At 37.8% G+C, this 14155-nt stretch overlaps 1 protein-coding gene across 2 annotated transcripts in view; it reads right to left on the bottom strand.

Moving 5' to 3' along the window:
* Positions 1-1956: 1956 nt before the first annotated feature.
* The window catches only part of PTGFR (prostaglandin F receptor), a 60838-nt gene continuing 48639 nt past the window's right edge, over positions 1957-14155 (bottom strand). For both annotated transcript variants that reach the window (XM_055403045.2, XM_055403046.2), the window contains exon 3: positions 1957-6125. In XM_055403045.2, the coding sequence (XP_055259020.2) occupies positions 5835-6125 (291 nt within the window). In that variant the 3' untranslated portion in view covers positions 1957-5834. The remainder of the gene's footprint in view (positions 6126-14155) is intronic.

The raw sequence follows: 14155 nt of genomic DNA, 5'->3' as shown, positions 1-14155 counted from the left end.
TAGTTGCCCATCTAATTCCTGGAGCACTTTAAGTGTGCTGAAATAAATGTCTGTGGTGGACCTTTGGTTTTGCTTCTGAAACTTACTATAAGCTGGTTTATCTTTGAGATAGAAAAGAGAAAAAGTGACCTTTCTCAACTCTTTCACTTAATTCAAAATGCAGACAACGTAATTTTTGAAATGTGGAACCAAGAGTAAAAAAGAAATGCTATTTCTTCTGGATTAAAAAAAAAAAAAGATGCTTAATTTCACTATTCTTTCATAACCTAAACAAGTAACTAAAAAGTATACCTTAGCAAATATGAGATTTTTGATAATGTAAAAACTTTCCAACTATTAATACTTTTTCATAATTGTATATCATATCTTTATTATATTACTTTCAGTTGATATTTTTGCAGGGCAGAAAGATAGCTCTGCCAGAAATTCTTTACAATCACAAAACATTCAGTATACATAAACTTATATCTCTTGATTCCTAAGATTTCAATTTTGCCAAGTTTCTGATTCATTTCATATACTGTCATATTTGGGTTCAAAATGAAGTGACTTGGTGAAAAAGAAAAGAAATAGAGTTTAATCTTGTTCTAGTGCTATTATCCTACTTTGGATTTTCTAATAGTTTGATAAAATTCAACAACAAAGAGTATATTAAGGTATCAAGATATTATAAAGAGACTGAAAATGCAAAGGTAAAAGTAAATTTCAAACATCTTCATTTATTAGAAAAACAACTATTTCAGGCAATGCTGCAACCAGGCTATTCTTGGCATTGTACAGAATGTTTTACTCCCTGAATTTTCAAAAACCAAGCTTTTCACTTTTTATTCTATGGTGTCATCTAAAATTTCTATTAATTGCAAAAATCTTGTGGAATATATATGGCATTCATTCTGCTTTATCTTTGTAGATTACAAGATTCTTAAGTAAATGAGATCTAAATATTTGTATCCCAGGATGTTTCTAAATATATTTAAAAAAAAAAAATTAAACCTGGTTTCAGTTTGAATGCTCCTAGGAAGTCAGTTGGAGAAGGAAAGGGCAACCCACTCCAGTGTTCTTGCCTGGAGAATCCCAGGGACGGGGGAAGCCAAGTAGGCTGATGTCTATGGGGTTGCACAGAGTCGGACACGACTGAAGTGACTTAGCAGCAGCAGCAGCAGCCGGAAGTCAATAATGAAAAAAAACCCAATTACCTAATATGGAAATCAGTACTGCTATCCACCAGTTTTTTTCAGCCCTCCTTTGTGACATTTCATAGTATTACACTTACCTGCCCTGCTTGAAGTTAGTGGGGCCATTTTACTTGCTTTGGCCAGAGATGTGTGAGCAAAAGTAATACGTGTCACCTCAAGGTGGAAGCTCTTAGAGCCAGTGCATGATTCATCAGGCTGTTTTTCCCTTTAGCACCACAAACAGCAACATCTAAGATTACTGCTGCTTTGTCCCAAGGTCTCTGAGTGCTCACAGAGAGCAGAGCTCCCCTTCTGAGTAGACAGTATCCACAGGTGAGATACAAACCTTTCTCGATTTATGGCACCGAGATTTGGGGGTTGTTTGTTATTACAGGTATACTTGTGCCACTGTGTTTTGGAAATGATCAAAGTCCCATCAGAATTATAACCTACCTATGTAAGATGAGGCACAAGAAAAAGAAACAAGACAGATGTCACAGAAAAGTGGACAGGAAAGGGATAGCAAAAGGAAAATAAGCTGAAATCCTTAGTTTAGGTTTCAGGAATCTACTAAACCTGAAAGTTTAGGTTCCAGAGTTCCAAATTTTATATGATCTTCCTAAAAATAACCAGTCTTGATAAACACCAAAAGTTTATTTTTTAGAAATCATTTGTTTGAAGTTTTAAACTAGTCAAAGCACTAAAATTACATGAGTTGCATACTGATGGAAGACACAAATATACATATCACTATTTACTCTCTTATACAACTCAACAAGTATGAAGAGCATAAAATACATTTATTCACATAACACATTTCATCAACTGTTAAAATATGTCAATGACAAGTTGAAGTCCAACAATATTATTTACCAGGCAGTAGAATAGTCTGACCCCCAGTGAAGCAGGAAAATGTACACTCCCATCCTTTATAGTCTCACCTTAGACAATTAGTTTTGAATAATAATGATAATATATATGTGAAGCTTGCACTAAGTTTCACAAAAAGTTCACTTCATTTACTAAATGATCTTACTTGGACTCTGAACTCAGGTTAGGCACAAAACTAAAGCAGGTTTATCATTTTCATACTGAAAATGATCAAACAAGATCATTTGTTTTACAAGACAGATATATCTATGTATACGTGTGTGTGTGTGTTAACTTAGTATTTTTCACTTCAGCAACAACGGATAATTAGAAGCGACTTTCTGCTTTTATTAAAAAAAAATGTTTAAAGAATATATTTCTATCACCTAGTTAAACCCATCAGTAAAATGTGCGATATTTTGGGATATACGTAAAGCTAAGTTATGACCAATCTAGATAGTATATTAAAAAGCAGAGACATTACTTTGCCAACAAAGGTCCATCTAGTCAAGGCTATGGTTTTTCCAGTGGTCATGTATGGATGTGAGAGTTGGACTGTGAAGAAAGCTGATCGCCAAATTGATGCTTTTGAACTGTGGTGCTGGAGAAGACTCTTGAGAGTCCCTTGGACTGCAAGGAGATCCAACCAGTCCATTCTAAAGGAGATCAATCCTGGGTGTTCATTGGAAGGACGGATGCTAAAGCTGAAACTCCAATACTTTGGCTACGTCATGTGACAAGTTGACTCACTGGAAAAGACTCTGATGCTGGGAAGGATTGGGGGCGGGAGGAGACGGGGATGACAGAGGATGAGATGGCTGGATGGCATCACTGACTCGATGGACATGAGTTTGAGTGAACTCCGGGAGTTGGTGATGGACAGGGAGGCCTGGCGTGCTGTGATTCATGGGGTCGCAGAGTCGGACATGACTGAGCAACTGAACTGAACTGAACATTAGAAAAAGCCTGCTGTTTTCAAGTAATCTCCCTAGAAAAATATAATCCCCCAGAAATAATGTAATCAAATTGTATATGAATTTGTTGGATACTATTTTATCCAATGAGAAGGGAAATTCAGTTATTCTGATGGTCTAATGATAAATTTTAAAGTAGACTGTAAAACTTTAAAAGTGGTAAGCTTGCTGAACACTATTTCCAGTCATTTGAACAAATATCCTTCCCCTTTGAACAAATATATGAAAGTTATTGGTAGATGCTCTACTTTATTATTCATTATATAATAAATTGTTAAACCAGATGGAAATACATAAAGTAACAGAAATAAAATCCTGAAATCAGATATGCGTATTGTTGTGCTCATTTCATTTCATTTTCTGTGGACAAAAAAGCCTAACACAATGTAAGCACACATAGCCTTTGACTATTTATTTTTTCCCAATTTTTGGTGTTTATTTCTTGAGTTTAACAGCATCATGAAACCGATTTAGTTGTTCTAAACCTAAGCTCAGATAATAGAGATAACCCTTCCAGGATATGCAGAGAATGACTGCCCTGTCACTCCCCAAAATCTTGCATGCTAAGCGCATGCACTCCCATACACGGCCATGTCACAATATCTCCTCAACACAGACACACATGGCCAGAACGACATCACAGCAAGAGAGAAACAATTCTGTCATTTGTCTTCTCAAGGAGAAAAGGCCTAAAACTGAGGTTTTCTCCTCCACAGATCTCCTAGATCAGGCTCTATGGGACTGTTCACTGCAGCATCCCAACCAGCCTGAGGAGAAAGGATGGAACTCTGATTCCTTCTACCTCAGCTCACAGAACACCAACACTCTCTCAAGGAACTGTAGGAAATACACATCTCCTCTAAACCATCTATAAATTCGTTTAGTCTTTAAGTGCTCCTAAAACATGTGAGAACATTTATGTAATATAACAGCACTCACAAATTGCAATGGCTTTTTAAAAAGTATATACACTGGAGATAGATAGATAGATATATCTTAAAATAACCAACATGTAGTTGTCAGCTTAAACTAAACGTACACAAAACCTTTGCACGTCCATGCTCATTTGCAGCAAGATATCCTTTCCAGTAGTTCAATTTGGCAAGTATCAAGCATCTACTATGTGCTCTATATATGTGAATGACCTAACTTGGTGTGATTCATCATTTATTGGTCATAAACTAAGAATATCATATACCAGTGTGTATGTACATGATGCCCTACTTTAAATTCACTGGAGAAAAAAACAGTTGTCTTTAAATCTTCACTGAGGCTCTTTGCTTGAGCAAACATTCTTCTAGTGTATTCATTACATTAAGCATACATTCTTTTAATGTATTCATCAGAATTTACCAACATTCACCAAAGTAAACAAGAACAAGAACTTTTAAATTACCAGTCAAAAGCAAAAATTTGTAAAAATACTAATTTAAGTCTAATTGATCTGTACAGATTTTCTAGAGAATCTAGTCAGTTTCATAAGGAAGATTAGTATTAAAACAGACACCAACTAATGAAAAAATGAGTTTCTTATAGAAATGCATTTCCTGACTATAAAGCAGAACTAGCTACCCTCTGCTCTGACAGACTCAGGACATTTTGAATGATTACTAAAATTCTTCAAGTTTAATTACACAAACAAGCAAAGAAAAAAAGTATTATTAGGAAATTTGGAGAGAGATTTTTAACTTTTGGTTAATCATTATAAGGGTCTCAAAATGCCTGGCTAATTGCCAAACTTCCCCTTGACACTGGTAGTACAGGCTTTGGAAGATGCCATCTTACAGACTTAAGGAATTCTTTTCAACTGAAATTTCTGATGTCCTTGGTGTGCATGTGAGACTATGTGTGTGTGTATAAGTGAAAAGAAACACACTAGCTGCAAATGGTCTTCGAATATTTTTCTCTAGAGGTTGTGTTTCTTTTGTTCCCTGACACAGAAATGACACTGTGTCAATGGTGCTCAGGTAAAGCACCTGTACCAATGTTCTTTGCACCCATCATTTGGGGTTTAACTTCTGCTTGTTTGCATTATCCACGGCTCCTTAGGCACTGCTACAGTGCAAGTCACCTTTACACATGCTCACAGACTGTTTCTCTACAAATTATTGACTATACATGAGCATTTTCAGAGGAAATGGTGATTACTTGAAAACTGTGCAAATCTATGACTTAACAAGAATATCTTCAAACAAAAACTGACCTTCATATCAATAAAAGCAAGCAGTCATTATCTGTCAAATATGACAGAGAAAGGTTCATTCTAAACAGGCTCACAAGATCAGGCAACATGATAGCCAACCATGTATGTGGAAGTCATTATAAGAAGCCACAATCGATCCCCTGTGACATGACAACGCATGTATTAACTGAGGCTATGTAATGAGGTGTAAAACAGACCAGATCAAAAGAGTGTGCCCCATTTCACTGTGCTTGGTCTGCATAGAGCAATGATCCCCTAAATAGCCATTTCACTCTGCAAGTAGTAGACCAAATACACGCTTCAGGCTTCAAGAGAGTCACTCACTTCAAAAGCATCAGTAGCACAGATAAGGCCCAAAATGCTTTCAGTTTGACTCCTATGGCATTATTTTATCACATTTACCTCCAGTTGACAAAAGCATGTTAAAATATGTAATTATACAGCTAATTTAACAAATTTAAAAGCCAAGTCTGACAAAAGTGCCCCCATACTATCTGGGTGAGGGCTGATTTTTCCAGTTAAGACTTTCTCTATTTACACAATTAACTGAAATATTGCCAACACTTTTTTTAATTTGGTCCTAGACCTACACTGATTTACCGTCCTATTCAACTAGGTGCTTGTTTGCTGAGTTACCTTCTCTGTAACTGGTAAATCAGAAATAGCAGCAACCTTTAAGGAATTTTTAATGGAGCTAAGCTCCCAAACATGTAAGCTGATGACATGTACTCCACAACAGCGTCTGGTACACACATAGAGATTCCGAAGGACAGCCTTCCGTAGAAGAATATACACCCAAGGATCTAAGATTTGATTCCATGTTGCCATTCGAAGAGTAAAAAGGGTTCTTTCACAGGAATCCTTAAAATCTTGTATATTCATTCCAATGCTGGCCATTGTCACCTGCAAAACAAACAGAGAAATCAGTTGATAGACATTTCCCCAGTCCTATGGTTTTTTAACTTAACAAACTGCTGCTGCTGCTACATGGTATTTATTTCACTTTCCAGAAAGTGATGTTATTTTGCAAAACACCAAGAAAATAAATGATAGCAGAATAGCAGAAATAGCAGAAACACTGACGTAGACATCTGAATCCTTTGAATTCAAACTGATGCCAGAACTACAAAAATGACAACTTGTATGGCAAGTCAAATGTGCACAAACAGAATGACCGAAGAGCAGACAAATACAGCTTCTAGTAACAGACCTTTTCTTACTTCTGGGAATAGAAAATTCAAAGCCAACATATTTGTAAATTTCAATGAAAAAACTAAAGTTTATTTATGCAAATAGATCAAAGTATAGATAAGCTAAAGTTTATATAAACTATAGATAAGAGTTTTTAAAATTTTATTTAGAACAGCTATACATTGTCACTAAGTCATGTCTGACTCTTTGTGAACCCGTGAACTGTAGTCCTCAAGGCTTCTCTATTCATGGGATTTCCCAGGCAAGAAAACTGAAGTGGGTTGCCATTTCCTTCTCCAGGGGATCTTCTCAACCCAGGGATCCTATCCATGTCTCTTGCACTGGCAGGCAAATTCTTTACCACTGAGGCACCAGGGAAGCCCTAACTATAGACTAGAACTGGTCTAATCACTGAGCCTAGCTTTAACTTCTCAATGAACATTTGCAGAACAAACAAGATGTCTTTGAAAACACCTTGGATATAAAAACAAATAACAAATAAATGAACAAAAGGTAAAGCTGAAAATTTAAGGGGTGGTGATGGACAGGGAGGTCTGGCGTGCTGTGATTCATGGGGTCGCGGAGAGTCGGACACAACTGAGCGACTGAACTGAACTGAGCACTATTATGTCAGCAGGATTAAGAGACAATGAAAAAGCCTAAAAACCAAATGAAAAAAAAAAATCAAGTCTTCTTGGTCTTCTTGATGGGTCATTATCAAGAATAAAATGTTTCCACCAAAATAAACTCAAAATGGATTAAAGAGCTAAATGTAAGACCAGAAACTATAAAACTCCTAGAGGAGAACATAGGCAAAACACTCTCCGACATAAATCACAGCAGGATCCTCCATGACCCACCTCCCAGAATATTGGAAATAAAAGCAAAAATAAACAAATGGGACCTAATTAAAATCAAAAGCTTCTGCACAGCAAAGGAAACTCTAAGCAAGATGAAAAGACAGCCTTCAGAATGGGAGAAAATAATAGCAAATGAAGCAACTGATAAAGGATTAATCTCCAAAATTTACAAGCAGCTCCTGCAGCTCAATCCCAGAAAAATAAATGACCCAATCAAAAAATGGGCCAAAGAACTAAACAGAGATTTCTCCAAAGAAGACATAAAGATGGCTAACAAACACATGAAAAAATGCTCAACATCCCTCATAATCAGAGAGATGCAAATCAAAACCACAATGAGATACCATTTCACACCAGTCAGAATGGCTGCTATCCAAAAGTCCACATGCAATAAATGCTGGAGAGGGTGTGGAGAGAAAGGAACCCTCTTACACTGTTGGTGGGAATGCAAACTAGTACAGCCACTATGGAGAACAGTGTGGAGATTCCTCAAAAAACTGGAAATAGAACTGCCATATGATCCAGCAATCACACTCCTGGGCATACACACCGAGGAAACCAGAATTGAAAGAGACACATGTACTCCAATGTTCATTGCAGCACTGTTTATAATAGCCAGGACATGGAAGCAACCTAGATGTCCATCAGCAGATGAATGGATAAGAAAGCTTTATTTATGGAACTTACAATCTATTTGCTTCGCCTTTTTTTTTTGGGGGGGGGGGTTGAGAGGAGTGGGTTCAAGAATGAAAGAAGCAATAGTTCTCTTGCCTGATAAATATTAAGTGAATGCATTTCCTGTTAATGACTACATGTGTTCCTAGAGATCTCAGAGCCCAGCCAAGACATTGCTCTCTCTAGCTGGGAACAAAGATGCCTGGTGCATTTGGATGGAACAGCTGAGCCTAGTTTAGAAACATGCAAGCTTAAAATGCTTGAGTTACATGACATGCACTTCTCTGACTTTCCTCCCTCCCTTGCAAACACCAATGTGGTCACCAGCCATGAAAAACATTGAGTCCTCTGCTGAGGGCAGCCAGTACCCAGGGTTTTTCCAGAATACCAGGGTAGTGGCCAGATACTCCTCACTCTCCCCTTCCTATGACCCCAGCCCCAGCCTGTAAGCGAGGTTGCTCTAGAACCTAGCTTGGGAGATGCACCAACCAGTTCAGTTCAGTTCAGTTCAGTCGCTCAGTCGTGTCCGACTCTTTGCGACCCCATGAATCACAGCACACCAGGCCTCCCTGTCCATCACCAACTCCCAGAGTTCACTCAAACTCATGCCCATCGAGTCGGTAATGCCATCCAGCCATCTCATTCTCTATCATCCCCATCTCCTCCCACCCCCAATCCCTCCTAGCATCAGACTCTTTTCTAATGAGTCAACTCGTCGCATGAGGTGGCCAAAGTACCCACCAATAAAGATGTGGGTGGAGTATTTATGTAAAAGAAAGATCATTAGTATATTGTTGACAATAGCATATTATTGAAAATTCAGGACAACCCATGTATGCAACAAATCATAAATTATGGTAATTTCATATAGTGGAAGACATGCAAGCATTTATGTTTGTGATTCAGTCTTATTTTAATATTTATTTTTATTTATTTATTTGGCTGCACTGGGTCTTAGTTGCAGCAATACAGGACCTTTTCTTTTTAGTGTGGCATGCGGGATCCTCTTTAGCTGCTAACTCTCAGCTGTGGCATGTAGGATCTAGTTTACCAATCAAGGATCTAACCCAGGACCCCTGTATTAGCAGCTCAGAGTCTTAGTCACTAAGCCACCAGATAAGTTCTCGGTTTTAATTTTTTAAGGCAAGTTACCAAACTATATTGACTGTATGATCCCGATTTTGAAAAACTTTATGTAATTTTGTGCGCACATAGAAAAAAAACTAGTGTATTTCAATGATTTTCTTGGTTAACTCTAGATAGGAGAATTGCAGAGGCCTTTGATTTTCTCCTGTGCTTTGTCTCTAATTTACTACTTTGTCAGATTATGAATTGCTTTATAATCTGTACTTTTTTCCTCAAGTAATTTGTTGAAATATACAGGCATACCTTGTTGTATTGTGCATAGCTTTATTGTGCTTTGAAGATACTACATTTTCTTTCTTTTTTTTCTACAAATTGAAGGTTTATGGAACCTCGTGTTGTCAGATAATGGTCAGCATTTTTTAGTAATAAAGTCTTTTTAATTAAGATATGTATATACATTTTTTTAAACATAATGCTATGGCAAAGTTAAGAGCTTACAGTATAGTGTAAAACATAGTTGTGTTTGTCCTGGGAACCTAAAATTTCATGACTTGCTCTATTGTGATATTCACTTTACTGTGGAGATCTAAAACCAAACTCATGGTATCTCCGAGGTTGTTGTTGCTGTGGTTTTAGTCGCTAAGTCATGTCCAACTCTTGGCAACCCATGGACTGTAGACCACCAAGGTAGTAAGTCCATGTAATTACAGGCAAGAATACTAGAGTGGGTTGCCATTTCCTTCTCCGGGGGATCTTCCCAACTCAAGGACTGAATCTGCGTCTTTTGCACTGGCAGGAGGATTCTATACCACTGAGCCATCAGGGGAGCCCTTGATCCCCAAAGTAGGCCTGTACTATTGCACTAAAGACTCAGAACTAATGCTGATCATTTATGAATGTCTATGTTTATGGGAGCGAGGTACTAAAGAATTGCTGGGGAATTTCAGCTCTGATAAGCCTGATAGAAGGTTGGGAGTGGGGTAAGAGCAGGAATGTCTACCATTTTCCCCAGGCTCCATCAACAGTCACCTCACAAACTATGAAAGCATTCTTCTCTGGCTGGCTCACTGGAACTTGGATTCCAGAGAGCTGTGCATAGATTCTCATCACTCATGTAGTCTTTCATCTAGTTTCCAAAAGCTACTTGACACATAACTATACTGTGTTATTTTCTGAAATATCCTCCTTTAGAGCTTGGCAGGTTACAGTCAGTCATCTTCATTAATGATTAGAATTCTAACTGAGAAGTGGAAAGGCCCAGTGTTTGGATATTCTATGGAAAAATAAATGAATTAACTTGATACTTCTCAAGACATTCAACATTAAGACAATAGAAAAGTAATGAAATCAAAGAAGTATGTGGGCCAGAATGTCTGTGTTCATTGCTAGTTGCAAAGAGCAAAATAGACAGATGATACAATAAGATCTCCACTTATTTGGGCCACATAGTACAATTAACTGTTAAGGTAACCACATATTTCCTAGAACTAACACCAAAAAAGATGACCTTTTCATCTTAGGGGGTGGGAATGCAAAGGTAGGACGTCAAGAGACACCTAGAGTAACAGGCAAGTTCAGACTTCGAATACAAAATGAAGCAGGGAAAAGGTTAACAGAGCTTTGCCAAGAGAACGGACTGGTCATAGCAAACACCCTCTTCCAACAACACAAGAGACAAATCTAGATATGGACATCACCAAATGGTCAATACCAAAATCAAACTGAGTATATTCTTTGCAGTCAAAGATGGAAAAGATCTACACAGTCAGCAAAAACAAGACCAGGACCAAACTGTGACTTAGATCATCAACTCTTCATTACAAAATTCAGACTCAAATTGAAGAAGGTAGGGAAAACCCTAGACAATTCAGGTATGACCTAAATCAATCTCTTATGATTATACAGTAGAAGTGACAAATATATTCAAGAGATTAGATCTGATAGAGAGCCTGAAGAACTATGAATAACTATTCATAATATTGTACAGGAGGTGGTGACCAAAACCATCCCCAAGAAAAAGAAATGAATAACAGCAAAATGGCTGTCTGAGGAGGGCTTACAAATAGCTAAGAGTAGCAGCAAAAGGCAATGGAGAAATGGAAAGATACATCGATCTGAATGCAGCGTTCTAAAGAATAGCAAGGAGAGATAAGAAAGCCATCTTAAGAGAACAATGCAAAGAAACAGAGGAAAACAATACAATGGGAAAGACTAGAGATATCGTCAAGAAAAACAGAGATAACAAGGGAACATTTCATGCACAGATGGGCACAATAAAGGACAGAAACGGCAGGGATCTAACAGAAGCAGAAGACATAAAGAAGAGGTGACAAGAATACACAGCAGAACTGTACAAAAAAAGGTCTTAATGACCCAGATAACCATCATGGTGTGGACTCACCTAGATCCATACCTCCTGGAGTGTGAAGTCAAGTGGGCCTTAGGATGCATCACTACGAACAAAGCTAGTGGAGGTGATGGAATTTCAGCTGAACTATTTCAACTCTTAAAAGACCATGCTGTTAAAGTCTTGCACTCAATATGCCAACAAATTTGGAAAACTCAGCAGTGGCCACAGGACTGGAAAAGGTCAATTTTCATTCTAATCCCAAAGAAGAGCAATGCCATAGAATGTTCAAACTACCATACAATTCCATGCATTTCACATGCTAGCAAGGTAATGCTCAATATCCTTCAAGTTAGGCTTGAAGTACATGAACCGAGAACTTTCAAATGTTCAAGCTGGATTTAGAAAAGGCAGAGGAACCAGAGATCAAATTGCCAACATCCACTCGATCATAGAAAAAGAAAGAGATTTCCAGAAAAACATCTACTTCTGCTTCATTGACTACACTAAAGCCTTTGACTGTGTGGATCACAACAAACTGTGGAAAATTCTTAAAGAGATGAGAATACCAGATCACCTTACCTGCATCCTGAGAAACCTGTACGCAGGTCAAGAGCAACAATTAAAATCAGACAGGAACAATGGACTGGTTAAAAATTGGGAAAGGAATATGAAAAGGCTGTATATTAACATCATGCCTATTTAACTTATAAGCACAGTACATCATGCAAAATGTCAGACTGGATGAATTACAATATGGAATCAAGATTGCTGGGAAAAATATCAACAACATCAGATATGCAGATGATACTACCCTAATGACAGGATACAAAGAGGAACTAAAGAGTCTTTTGATGAAGATGAAAGAGGAGAGTGAAAATGCTGGCTTGAAACTCAACATTCAAAAAACTAAGATCATGGCATCCAGTCCCATTAATTCATGGCAAACAGATGGGGGAAAATGAAAACAGTGTCAGATCTTATTTTCTTGGCCCCCAAAATCATTATGGACAGTGACAGCAGTCACGAAATTAAAAGACACTTGCCCCTTAGAAGAAAAGCTATGACAAATCTAGACAGTATATTAAAAAGCAGAGTCATCACAACGCAGACAAAGGTCTGCACGGTCAAAGCTATGGTTTTTCCAGTAGTCATGTACAGATGTGAGGGTTGGACCATAAAGAAGGCTGAGCACTGAAGAATTGATGCTTTTGAACTGTGGTGCTGGTGAAGACTCTTGAAGAGTCCCGTGGACTGCAAAGAGATCAAACCAGTCAATGCTAAAGAAAATCAACCCTGAATACCCATTGCAAGGACTAATGCTAAAGCTGAAGCTCGAATACTTTGGTCTCCTGTTGTGAAGAGCCAACTTACTTGGAAAAGACCCTGATGTTGGGCAAGATTGAAAGCAGGAGGAGAAAGGGGCAACGGAGGCTAAGATGGTTGGATGGCATCACCGATTCAATGGTGTTCTGTAGTCCCTGGAATCACAAAGAGTCAGACGTGCCTTAGTGACTGAACGACGACAACAATTGCCTAGCCCAGCTTCCCTGGTGGCTCAGTGCTAAAGAATCCACCTGCCAATGCAGGAGATGTGGGTTCAATCCCTAGCTTGGGAAGATCCCTTGGAGAAAGAAATGGCAGCCCACTCTAATCAATCTTCCAGGCCACTCTACTCATACTCATAGAGCTCACATTCATTAAAGTTTTATTCTGGAAGTTACTCCATCATCCCCTACCCTGTCTGTTTTCCTGTTGACTGGTATCAGCACTCCAGTGGTATTAACAATTATAAGCAATGTTAAATTAAGAATTATGCTTTTGTTCCTCTGAGTAATCATGAAAGTAAATCAATTCATTAGTGAATAGTTTCTTAGTGTATACTCTGTCCAGTCCTTATAGTAGATGCTAGTGATGCAAAGAACAATAGAGAAATCTCAACATATATTTTGCTTCTTTATTTAGATTTTCTGTCTCTGCAACTAAAATATCATCTTCAAGGCATGTATTTTTATCTGGTTGTCTATTGCATACCCAGCACCTGGCATACATAGGACAGGTCAATATTAGTTGAATGATTTAAATGAATGAAATCCCTATGAGTAGAGACTGATAAGAAAGCAAACAGTTATATTACTGTACGTAATATAATAGAGACATATAAAAGGTGCCACAGGCAGAGTTATTTGCTAGTACATGATCACAGATGAAGTCATTAAAATGGTGAGTTTTTGTAATTTTTCTAGTACATAAAAACTTCATTTAGTCAGACTTGAATAACTTTGCATTTATGGTGATTCTGCAGCAGTTTGTATTTCTCCTCGGTACCATTTTTTTAAGAAAATTTAAATGAATATGTAATTAAAAACCCATTCTGATAGAATTTTCAGCTTCTTTAGACACCAAGCCATTTTTTAGAATTTTATCAACATCTGTTTTCAAACGAACAATGTCTATGACAACTATACATCGGTCTCATCTAGTCACTAAAGCAGGTAGTTTCATACATAGTTATCTCATTCCAAGAAGCACACCATTCCTTCTTCCTTTCCATCATCACAGAAGACTTACTTCAGGGACACTTTTTGGGGGAATAAAAGCATACAGAGAGGTACGGTCCACTGATTTTCAGGTTATTGTCCCTTACGACATTGTTATCCAAAGACTGATCTTTAGGTTTGGCACTTAAATAACCACAGAGATGAAGGCTAATTCTGATTATGCAACTACAATACAGTCTTACCAGATGATGACAAAGGTCCATTTGGAAGTTT

The sequence above is a fragment of the Moschus berezovskii genome, chromosome 4 (genome assembly GCF_049115385.1).
Source record: "Moschus berezovskii isolate FMDL1 chromosome 4, NW_MosBer_1.0, whole genome shotgun sequence".
In the NCBI taxonomy this organism is placed as follows: Eukaryota; Metazoa; Chordata; class Mammalia; order Artiodactyla; family Moschidae; genus Moschus; species Moschus berezovskii.
Note: the sequence above shows the minus strand (reverse complement) of the source record. Positions and strands in the feature narration are given on the sequence as shown.